General features: G+C 42.8%; 1 protein-coding gene across 1 annotated transcript in view; it reads right to left on the reverse strand.

The window, feature by feature from the left end:
* Positions 1–12,967, reverse strand: part of DNAH11 (dynein axonemal heavy chain 11) — a gene marked incomplete at both ends in the record, with an annotated part of 271,279 nt that overhangs the window by 11,817 nt on the left and 246,495 nt on the right. The window contains 2 exons of the mRNA XM_080921133.1: positions 4,097–4,216; positions 7,793–7,984. Of these exons, the coding sequence (XP_080777259.1) occupies positions 4,097–4,216; positions 7,793–7,984 (312 nt within the window). The remainder of the gene's footprint in view (positions 1–4,096; positions 4,217–7,792; positions 7,985–12,967) is intronic.

Raw genomic sequence — 12,967 nt, forward strand, 5'->3', positions numbered from 1 at the left:
TCTCCTGGGTCATTCCTCATTCACAGAGCACACAAAACCACGTGCGGGCACACCACTTCACTGCCGAGGTGACCCCTGCACCGACTACAAACTGGGCACTGCTCTAGCCAACACAGTGCAGCAGAACAGGGCTGGCTTTTAAATTCGAGTTCCACCCAGGTTTTAAATTTTTTGATTTTAAATCTCAGAGAATGTTCCTCTTCTGCTAACACGAGGTGGACAGACCTGTTCTTGAGGGCTGTAGTGAACAGAGGTGACCCGGGTCACTTGGATGGCACTGACTGGCCCTGCTGTGGTGCTGGTTCTTAAATGTTCTCTGCCTCTCAGCATAAAGCTGTGCGCGGTGGGGAAGACTGCTGGCTGCTCTTTCAGAGGCCCTGGGTTTGATTCCAGCTCCCACATAGCAAATTACAGTTGTTTGCAGCTCCAGTCTCAGAGGACCCAACACCTCTTCTCTGGCCTCACAGGTGAGGCCTGCATGTGGCACACAGACGTAAATATAGACAGGACACCCATGTATGTAAAATAAAATAGCACTTTTTACAGTTGTGCACAGCCAAGCAAGAGGTACATATTTTGGGGGCTGGAGAAGATTGTTCAGTGGTTAGAGCACTGACTGCTCTTCCAGAGGTCCTGAGTTCAAATCCCAGCAACCACATGGTGGCTTATAACCATCTGTAATGGGATCTGATACCCTCTTCTGGTGTGTCTGAAGAGCTACAGTGTACTCACATACATAAAATAATAAAAAAAAAAAGAAAGACATTGCAAACTGTATGCTTCATAATAAAAAGATCACCACTTACAGGCACAGTGTTCTGGTATCATGTCAGTGTTTAAGTTGACAATAAAGTCTTAAGCTAGCCATGTTTGTTTCATAGATGATACAGTTATTGCTCAGAGGAGCTCAGTAATAAGTCAGACTCTGCAATAAACGTAAGAGCTTGAGTTTGGCCCCCAAGGGCTTTCTTTTCTATCTTAAGACTGGCTTCCTAATTATATCAGATCATTCCTATATCATTCATATAGTTGGCACTATATGATAATGTTCTAGTGACCCAGTGCCTCTTTCCCAAAAGTAGTATGTGTATTCATTATTTGGCGCTGCCTAATGTTTATGTTATATGAGAAAATGATTTTTTTCCTTAATGCCACTCCAGAGCTCTTTAAGGTACTTCCCCATTAGACAGCTCATTTATCCCACAGAAAGCTCACCCTTTTGACACTGAGACATCGCTGCAAGACCAGATCTGAACACAGTAGGATTCCAACCTGGTCCATTCATGGGCTGCTTTTTTTTTTTTTTTTTTAATCATGTTCTAAAGTAGTAACTACTAACTTGTATTAACTGATGTGAGAAGCTCAGCTCACGTTAGCAGCTTGAACAGAAAAACATTTGCATGGGAACAAAATAATTGGATGTGTAGCCATTGACACTCAGTCAGCAAGTGCATTCATTTCCCCAGTGAGATAACAGCAGCACTGCCCAGCGACTATGGCAGCTAATGAATGAGATGTCTCCACCCTGACAATCCCAGATCTGGAGGGAAGGCCATGCACCTACACTTCTAAAGGGGTCCCCCATACCAGCAATGCCCCACAGGCTCTATCACATATTTTTAGTCATTTGAGAGGGACTCCAGCCTTGTGAAGATTAGTGAACTATTTCTCGGATCAGCAATTCCACCCTGAGCTTCCCATACAGCCTTTGCCCTCTGCCATTTTTCAAAGAAATGAGGCTCTGTAAAGGTGGCTCTGGAGCACTGTGTATCTTCCATATCTCCATGGTAACTTGCTCCCAGACCAGCATCTGAAGGTGCTGAATTGAAAGAATCTTTCTGACACGTGAGATCCTACTCAATAGGGGATCGAAAGACTGGGAGACTTTGGATCACAGGAGGACACAAGGGATCATCACAGAGAGAAAGCTCTAGGTGTTGTTCTTGTTGTCAATGCTATTTAAAGAAGTAAGAAACACTCAGTGCTCTGGTCTCTATCTGCACCCAGAGCTAAGGCTGTCCCACAGCCCTCTGTACCCAAATCCCTCCTGGAGGGGGCTGGTCATCTCAGAGTGCTCTCACTCCTAAGCCCACAGGCTCGCAGGCCCACAGGAGGAACAAGAGATAGCAAGACTAATTAACATCAGAGATAACCAGATGGCAAGAACCTAAGCAACAGAAACCAAGGCTACTTGGCATCATCAGAACCGAGTTCTTCCACCAAGGCAAGTCCTGGATATTCCAAAATACCAGATAAGCAAGATTTGGATTTAAAATACATCTCATGATGATTGTAGAGGACTTTAAGAAGGACATGAATAACTCCCTTAAACAAATACAGAACACAGGTAAACAAGGAGAAGTGCTTAAAGAGGAAACACACACACACACACACACAATCCCTTAAAGAGTGACAGGAAAACACAAGCAAACAGGTGAAGGAATTGAACAAAATCATCCAGGATCTAAAAATGGAAATAGAAAAAATAAATCACAAAGGGAGACAAACCTGGAGATAGAAAACCTAGGAAAGAGATCAGGAGTCATAGACACAAAAATCATCAACAGAAAACAAAAGACTGAAGAAAGAATCTCAGGGGCAGAAGATACCATAGAAAACATGGACACAATAGTCAAAATATGCAAAATGCAAAAAGCTTCTAACCCAAAACATCCAGGAAATCAAGGACACAATGAGAAGATCAAACTTGAAGATAGCAAGTATAGAAGAGAACCCAACTTAAAGGCCCAGTAAATATCTTCAATAACATTATAAAAGAAAACTTTCCGAACCTAAATAGATGACCATGAACGTACAAGAAGCCTATAGAACTACAAATAGATTCTACCAGATAAGAAATTCCTCCCGTCACATAATAATCAAAACACCACATGTTCAAAACAAAGAATATTAAAAGCAGTAAGGGGGGCTGGAGAGATGGCTCAGTGGTTAAGAGCACTGGCTGCTCTTCAAGAGGTCTTGAGTTCAAATCCCAGCAACCACATGGTGGCTCACAACCATCTGTAATGAGATCTGATGCTCTCTTCTGGTGTGTCTGAAGACAGCTACAGTGTACTCATATATAATAAATAAATAAATCTTAAAAAAACAAAAAAGAGAAGCAGGAGGAGGATCTTTGTGAGTTTGAGGCCAGTCTGGTCTATAGTGAGTTCCAGGACAGTTAGGACTACATAGAGAGACTGTGTCTCTAAAACAAACAAAGAAATAAAAACAAAAAACCATTTAAAAAACTCTTGCTCTTGTTCTCTTGCTCTTTTCACCTTGCCCGCACTCCCCTTTCCTTCCCTCACCCCCCTCCATATGCTCATGCATGGCCTCTCCTCCTCTACTCCTCTCTCTGCCACAACTACCCTCTTAACTTCCCCTTTAACTTCCCCGTGACCTGAATAAACTCTATTCCGTACTATTAAAAAAAAGTAAGGGAAAAAGGTCAAGTAACATATAAAGGCAGACCTATCAGAATCACACCAGATTTCTTAACAGAAACTATGAAAGCTAGGCTAGAAGATCCCAGGCACATGTCAAACAGACCCTAAAAGAACAAAATGCCCTAGGTTACTAAATCCAGCAAAACTCTCAATTAACATAGATGGAGAAACAAAGATATTCTGTAACAAAGCCAAATTTACATAATATCCGAAAATCCAGCCTTATAAAGGATAATAGATAGAAAAACTCCAACACAAGGAGGGAAACTACACCCTAGAAAAGGCATAAAAGTAATATTTCAACAAACCCAAAAGAAGATCCCCACACAAACATAATTCCAGGGCTAGGGTGAGATCACAGGATTCATACTCTTGTGGGCTCTTGGGCACACTCACTAAGATCTGGGGCCAATCACTGGGCCTCAGTATTTTCATCTGTACAATGGAGAAACAATCTCAGCTCAGTTCAGTTCACAAGGAACTTCCCAAATCTCCAAAAGGAATAGGAATTTGAACATTCCAAAAGGAATATTTATAAAAAGGCAAGCAACCCTAGGAACATTTAAGAATTACATATGTAGTAAAACAATCTGAAAAGTTTTTATTGAAAATTTTTTCTCAGTGAAGTAATTTTTAAAATGTCTTACCAGAGATGGATTCATGAATTCTTCCAGATACACCTGGCATAGTTTGCGATCCCAGGCATCTGTGATGTGGCCCCCATACATGATCTCCCCAAAGAGGTAACGGAGGTCTTCCCATGGGACCTGGGGGGCAGGAAACACACATCTTAGAGTCTTCTTTCCTGTTGCTGTGACAGAATACCTAGACAAAGACAACTTGAGGAAGGGCAGCTCTGGTGAGCAATTCCTAGTTTGTTGTTTTAGGTTAGTCAGGGTGATACTCAGTCTATGTTCTTTACCCCTTATACAGCCCAGGGCCTTAGACCACAGAACAATGCTGCTGACCACATGCAGGCCAAGTCTTCCCAGCTCAATAAACCCAACTGTAGTAATTCCCCACACATACACTTGCCAACCTCTTCTGAACAGTCCCCCACTGAAACTCCTATCCCAGGTACTTCTGAATTGTGTCAAGTTGACACACACTACACAAATGTTCACTTCCAGGCCTAGAGTATCGGCCCTAGCTTGCTAGCCAGGGGTATCAGCCTCTTTACCCCAACTACTCTACTATGACCCTGTGCGACTAAAATCAGTGTGAACCTGTCTTAAACTTTTGTGTAGAACTTCTTGAGAGAATTATTTTCAGTGTATTCTGATAAATTTGACAAAGCTCAGTAGCACCACACTTTACTATAGTTTTTAGAGGAAACAGAGTCATCTTTGTAACAGGTTATACGGGACAGCCATATATTGGAATTTCATCTAAAACTGTTGACATTGTTTCCTAGTGCTTCCCGGTCTTGCCTACTGTCCTTTTTTAGTTTTTATTGCTGTAATAAAACATTGACCAAATCCGACTTGGGGGATTGAGAGGGTTTATTAAGCCTACAGGTTATAGGCTACCATGGAGGGAAGCCAGGGCTGGAACTGAAGCAGAAATCATGCAGGAAGGCTGCTTACTGGCTTGTTCAGCTACCTGTTGTACGTAGTCCAGTCCTACCTGCCTAGGGGATGGCTCCTCCCACGGTAGGCTGAATATCCACACCCATCAATTACTTAAGAAGACACCGGGTAGGCATGCCTTCAACCTGACAAACTGAAGGAGGCAGCTCTTCTATTGAGGTTCCCTCTTCCCAGGTCAATACAGTTGATACTTCACCCCAAGACTCATCACCCCATCTGAAGTCTTGACCGTGTGACTTGGGGAGACAATTTATATTTGAAGTCCGTTTCGTTTCCATCACTTTTGCAAAGACTGGACATGAGACTGTTCTGAGGGCCGTTGATTACCATCCGATGTTTTATTCACTGTATCTCCTTCTTTGCAGGCTTCACAGAGTTCAAGCCTCTCTCTGCTACCCCTTCCCTTCCTCCGGGTTTGCAAAACATGCCAGTTTGTGATGAAGCCTTTCTAGACAGAAACCTTTGTGCCCCCAGTGGCGGTCGATTGCTTCCCGACAGTTCAAGTAAAATCGTAATTATAGCCTTCCCCATGCATGGTGTGACAGAACAGAGTGAGTCAGATTGCTGAGGCCATTCCAATGGACTTGCTGCAAAGTTCATATGGATTTGAAGAAATGAACCTAAAATGTGTCTTTCTCTTAAGCCACATTTGATAGGAATGAGAGAGGCAAGAAGCAGCTAGACTACAGGGCCTCTCTGATACTCCACAGACACCTTCTACAGAGCAGAGTCGGACAGAAGCAGACTTCCCGTTCAGGTTGAATGAATGCTCTGCATGCCAGTCATCAATATGTACTTCCCTTATAATTTTAATTAGCTAGGTCTGTTCTTTTCAGTTATTGATCCTTTCTCCTAAGCTTAATCTTTGTTCTTTAAATACCTTGTGTGGGGGCAGGATGTGTCGGGCACAGGTGTGTGCAGTTTGCACACACACGTACACATGGAGAGACCACGGGTGGATATCAGGTATTCTGAAGTATTTATTTTACCAGGACGGTTTCCTTAAAGCCAGGGGCTCTCACTTAGCTTGGAGCTCATGGTTGGCTGGCTAAAGGCGCTCTAGACATCTGCCTGCCTGGCCTTTCCAGCGCCATGATCATAGGCACACACCTCCACATGTGGCTTTTTATGCTTCCACCGAGGAGCTGAACTTGGGTGCTCACATAGCAAGCACTTTAGTGGCTGATCTGTCTCCCAAACCCACTGCCACTGTCTTTTAATACCTTCTTGAAAAGAGTTGTGGTGGGGGCTGGAGAGATGGCTCAGTGGTTAAGAGCATTGACTGCTCTTCCAGAGGTCCTGAGTTCAATTCCCAGCAACCACCTGGTGGCTCACAACCATCTGTAATGGGATCTGATGCCCTCTTCTGGTGTGTCTCAAGCTACAGTGTATTCATATATGTAACCATTGAGTTTTATTTCAGCAACAGAAACGTACCTAATACAAGAACATTTTGTACAACCAAATAGTATGCGCATGTAAAATCCATTCTCAGATCTTGATAACTTGCATTGTAATATGTGTCGAATGACTTTGGTCAAGATATCAGGGACAAGACATGTGAAACAGGTAAAGCTGTCTTGACCCTGGAGCCCACAGAAGGAACAGCAGGCTACAGTGTAGTTTACCCTGCCAACTGTGGTGCTTCTGTGAAGGCTGGAGACAAACCTTCTCTCCTTCCTCCCGATCCTTGTCTGCTTCTATTGTGTACAGAGCTCAGCTGACAGAGGACTGCCCACCTGCATCTCAGTGGCAATGCCCTTGCCTCCCACCTATGGAGCCTTAAATTCAATCTCTAGTACAAAATAAAAGACAAACAATGAAAGAAGGAAAAATGGCTGGACCACTGATCACAAACCGTGTAAACCCCATTTACTTTGAAATGACACACTAGGGACATGTCTCTGGGGAGAAGGCACTGCTGATACATGTGTGTGCACACTGTCACAGTAGTCAAGCTGCCTCCCAAACCTAAGAAAACACCGGGGAAAACCTGTAACCATGGTCACCAAAAGAGAATAAGCTATTGTTTCAGTAGAAACATGAAAGGAAGTCTATAAAGGCCCTTTGTACACAGCCTCTGATCGGTTTGATAAACATATCTACTGATGTCACTTAGTGAGAAAAGTCCCCTTGTGGAACTGATGCTGGCCCAGCCCTCCTTAGGAACTAATGTCCTCCTCGTCTCCTACCCAGTCTCTTGGTTTGGGAGTTTACACAACTGATCCCACACCCATCTGCAAACGCATTTTAGTTCCCAGACACAGCCATCCATCTACCCTTAACTTCACATCAAGGTGAACATTACCGAGAAAGTCACAACAAGGTGGCATTTCTAATACATAATAATGACATATGCAGGAAAAGCACTATTATTTATACATGTGACGCACTGTAAATTGCTTCCATCATCAAAACTAATTGTGGTGATTATTAATGCAGTGTTATGGACTGTCAGAACTGCTGTATGTAATTACATTTGTGCAAATGCTTCATTACCTGCTTAATGAATCTGGCATAGATGCCCATGCAAACCACTGTTTTTGTTAACATAATGAAGGACATTTTTTTTTTTTTTTTTGCATAAGCTACTGATGTAGAACTGGTTTGACCTATCTTATGAAAACCTTTACTCTGGTTTATTTCCACACTCGGCAGACAACAGTTATGTAGCGTTGGCTATTTCGATAAGAGCTTCTCAAAAGAAGCTGTGGTCCGTCCTGTTAGGTCCTAAAGACTGACCGCAGCACTTACGTTAGGGTTTGCCTCTAAGTAGTTGTAGAGGATGTTGGTGCAGATGGTCAGGTCTCCAGGACTGAAAGGATAGCTTCGGCTCCAGCCCTGGGGACCGAACCTCAGTCTCCCGGCCACACAGGCATGGAAGTAGCACAGGGAGAAGAGGGTGCTTCTAAACTCCTGATCCTTGGAGCACATCTCAAGCGTATCCTGAGAGGAAAGATGAGATACGGCTGATTAACCGTCTGTACATTGTGTAAGGGCGAAGGCCTGGATTCCCAATATGCCAGTGGATGGCGTCAGAATGAGCAGAAGCCTTTGGCATAATTTCCCTTCCATGTCATTTGCTTAAGGTGAAGACTTGGCTTGTCCACACCACCATTTTTTTTTTTTTTTTTTTTTTCTGACAAACCATGAAGAGCAGACAAGCTATTGCATTAAGGTGGGAGGGGCACACATCAGCTGGGTGTGGTCACTGTAATCTGATTCTCTGTGTGTTTCTTATGTGCTCTTAGGGTTTGAACCTCGGACCTCACTCACGTGTTAGCGCCCCAGTGCTCAGCTTGGTTTTCAGCCCTGCTCCTCTGTATCATGGCAGTTTAGCCCAGACCTTAACTAACCCAGGACACATGACCTTCCAATGACCTGAGGAAGAATTATTGTTGAAATGGCTGAGTGCCGTGTGAAGCTCGGACTGTGGACTACATCTGCAGGATTTCTGTACATCAGGGGAGGGGACTGGGTCCTAGGAAGCCACACTGACACGGCTTAGGCCCCCATCAGCAGTCCAGTATGGAGGTAGGAAACACCAGACCTACTGCTAAGACGGTCTCTAGCCATTCTCTAATTCATCAAACAAGAAAGAGAACTCAAGGATAGGGCCCAGGCTGAGCCTTCCCGCCTACCCTCCTTCCAGATGCCTAACCACAGCCAGTTCATATTTAAAATGGTTCTAATCACTTCGGTCACATACCAAGGCTATTTACGAACACACTGAGGAATCCATGTCTGGCCTCCCAGGGGACTTCTGGGTTGGGTTTGAAGCTGTGGGCCACCACCAGGGAAGTGTTCCATCTCTGCTAATAATACTTGCAGCAGAATTGATGTTGCTAAATATAGTTTTATAATCGCCTGGCTACCTGTAGTTCAGAGCCAAGAGGATCTCTTAAGTTGTACTAAATCAGGCTATTTTTAGGTGGTTCATGAGGATAAGAGCTGTGTGATAAACAAAAATAAAAATTTCCACAACCAAACATCAAAAAAAAAAAAAAAAAGAGGCAAGATGGTAAAAGAAGATAAATGATATTTTTAAAGCTGTAAAAAAATCTTACCTTTAAACGTGGTATTTCTAAGAAACAAATTGTATTTGAAATTTTATATCAGAACTATAATCTAACAAGATACTATGTAGCCACTTATATTAATCACATAAAAACCCAAGGTACGACACTAAGTACAGTAATTCAATCTATTATCATATGCAACTTGGTTTTATCTTCAGTGTTTAAAAAACAAACAAACGAAAGAGCCGTTGTGCACTGGGTTATCATGTTCTACCAGCATAAACATTACAGGAAGAAAATGTGAGCCACGCATGTCTGACGCTGTGGTCCCGTCCACTCCATACTTTCAAACAGTTGTACACTCATACAGCTGATGAGCAAATGGGCATCAGGACACAGCCAGGCTGCGGCACGGCTCAGCTGGCGGAAGGAATGCTTGCCTATCGCATGCCTATCTTGCACAAAGCCCTGGATTTGATCCATAGCACGGTGTAAACAGGGCACGGCACTGTGACCTGTCATCCCAGCACTGCCTCGGCTACACAGGAAAGCCTACACAAAACCACACCAAGAAGACGTAAAGTAGACATTAGGATTGTTAGCAGGACACAGGTACTATTATTGATGTGTCAGATTATGCAGCTGGGACACGTACAGGCATGCCTCCCAGAAAAGGGACTCTCTACTCTCATTTTGTAAACAGTATGGTCACTTTGTATGAAAAGAATCCCAAATGGCAGCTTTTTATGACATCTTCAAACCCTTGAGCTAAAAGCCGTGAAAGTTGGTAGCATCCTGCCAGAAATGGTTCTTTTGGCGTCTCATCTCCCAATGGTTAGATTTGCAGAGGCATTCTGGGATGTTTGTCAGGAGTAAAACACTGACACGAAATGAACGTATTCCTTTGCAGCGAGTATGTCAAAGTTCGGGTGTAAGTTCGGATGTAAATTCTAATTTAAGAAGAAAGATTATAATGATAAATTTAGGGGACAGGGTGATGGTTTGGTGGATGAGGAATCAGGTGGTGAAAGCCAAGAAACATGAGTTCAAATCTCCAATACCCGTGTAAAGTTATAAGTAACAATGTGAACCTTTAACCCCAGCATTTCAGTATGGAGATAAGTGGATCATAGGAACTTGCTGGCCAGTCACCGTAGCCAAAGCTGCAAGCTTTGGGTTTAGTGAAAGACCCTGTCTGTCTGTCTGTCTGTCTGTCTGTCTGTCTGTCTGTCTGTCTATCTATCTATCTATTAAATAAGGTAGAAAGATCAAGGGAAATACCTAGTACTGTCCTCTGGTTTCAGCATGAGTGTATGTTGCTACACACATGAGTATACACACACACATATATATGTATATATATATATATATATATATATATATATATATATATATATATATTTACTATGCAATAACCACGTACCATACACATGTACATATGTGTTCACACATGATCCTCCCCCCAAACCCTATAGACTTAAGGCAACATGATTATCTTTGGTCTATGTAGTGAGTCTAGACCCCTGCTATATGGTTTTCAAAGTCTGTAGTTGTCATTTTCTATAGTTGTCTGTGGTCACTATGGCCCAAACAATATTATATGGAAAATGCAGGAAACTGCTCTTATATTTTAAATTGCTTGTTACATTTTAGTGTTATGACTGTCCCATTTTACCATTGTTAATCCCTTACTGTGATAAATTTGGAAGTTAAACTTTATCCTATGTGTGTATATGTATATGTATGTATATGTGTGTATGTGTATTCGCATGTATGTATATATGTATGTATATATGAATGTATGTGTATATGCATGCATGTATATATATATGCATGTATGTATATATATTTATATGTATGTATGTATATATGACCACATACATAATCTATGAAGGATTTAGTATTACTTTGGTTTCCAGTTTTTATTGGGCATCTTGATACATGGAAAAGGTGTGACTGAAACATTAATTTACGGAATGTGTCTTTGCAAGAAAACGAACATGTTCCCTTTGTTGGTTCTTGTTGCTCCTTTCAATCTTCTGTTGTGGAGAAGGACATGGGGCTGCCACTCTGTCTATCACTTACGGTCACGGGACAGTGATGTAACTACGAGGATATCTGTGGGGGTGGGTGACAACACTGAGCTTTGAAGGGTCCTGTCACTGAGGAAGCATGGTGACCGGGTCATATTATAGAGGGAAGAGTTTATTTTAGCTTATAGAAGTCCATGCTGCTTGGAGTTATTACAGAAAGCTGCAGGCATGAGCAGGGAGCCAAGAGATGCAACTTCAACCGTGAACAGGAAGCCGAATGAGCCAACTGGAAGTGGGGCGGGGTTGTGAACTCTCAGAGCCTGCCCCAGGGACAGAACTTCTCCATTGCCTCCTGTAACCTCCACAAACAGCGACATCAACTGGGGGCCAAATGTGGAGCCCCTGGATATCATTTCTCATTCAAACTACTACAAGGGACCTGCCTCTAGAACTCTCCTGTATCAGGAGCATGTCCCACTTTGTTTAAGCCAGTTCTCATAAGAACATCTTTAAAAAGTAAAATAAACAAACCCACCCACTCTGGTTTTGATAAAAAGGTTACAGAAGCTGATCTACAGCCCGCCAGAGGGGCACAGGCAACTGCCTTTTAATGAGATGTGTCACAATCAGGTTGGTAGGCTCCGGAATCACTCACAAGACAAGCCCATGAAAACTTGTATAGATTAGGTTAACTGAGGTGAGGAGAGGCAGCCTTAGTGTGAAGACTTGTATTCAGCGGGCTGGGCTGGGGTCTCAGACAGCAAATGGAGGTAAGTGTTCACCGCTTTCTGTTTCATGGCCATGGACTGTGTGACTGAGCACCTCCTGCTCCTAGTGACATCTTCCCTGCCATGATGGGTTGTATGCCTACAGCTAGAAGCCAACCACCTCTGGTTGGGGTATTTTATCACGGCAACAAGAAATGCTATCTAAAACACAATCTGAACAAAAATGCCTTTTGTTTTGAACATAATGGCAGACCAGCATCTTTGAACCTTCATATTTCGGTAATGTCTTCTTTTGTGGGTTGCTAAAATAGGCTTAAATGTACATGTGGCGAACAGATAATTATTTGTTTTGGCTTCTTAGGGTCAACTAAGTTTTGGTTTTCAAGAGATCTCTTTCTATTACAAAGACATTTCCTTCTTTAAAGTTTAAAAGTCTCTTGACAAATGTACCTTTCAATTGATGTGTGTAGTTGTACCGACGGCAGTTGGAACCATGTGTCCTTGAATAAGAGCAGGTGATCTTAAGTATTCAGACACTTTACAGAAATCTTTCCCTATCAGCATAGTTTGGGAATGTGCATCTCCCCAGTGAGATCATCCAGAGTTGCAATCTGTGGTGGTTTGAACAGGTATGGCTCCCGTAGACTCATGTGTCTGAGTGCCTGACCTTAGGGAGTGGCACTATTAGGAGGTTTGGCCTTGGAGGAAGTGAGTCACTGAGGGGGCGGGCTTTGGGGTTTCCTATGCTCAAGCTATGCCCAGCATGGCACACAGCTGCTTCTGCTGCCTGCGGATCACGATGTAGCACTCTCAGCACCCTGTCTGGCTGCACAATGCCATGCTTCCTGCTATGATGGTAGTGGGCTAAATCTCTGAAACTGTTAGCCAGCCCCAATGAAATGTTTTCCTTTGAAAGAGTTGCCTCACTCAAGGTGTCTCTTCATAGCAATAGGAACTCTAAGACACATCCTTTTCACCAAAAAGCCAAAGGATAGCTGAACAGAAGTGTATTTTTTCATAAAAGGTTTATTTTTATATATAAGGACAAGTGTCTCAGAGGACTGTATAAATTTGTAACCATGACAAATTTCTATTGTATGAATATTTTTTAGAAAGAACTGCATATTGCAAATATTTAACATATTCAGC

Source organism: Micromys minutus (assembly GCF_963924665.1).
Source record: "Micromys minutus genome assembly, chromosome: 1".
Taxonomy (NCBI): Eukaryota; Metazoa; Chordata; class Mammalia; order Rodentia; family Muridae; genus Micromys; species Micromys minutus.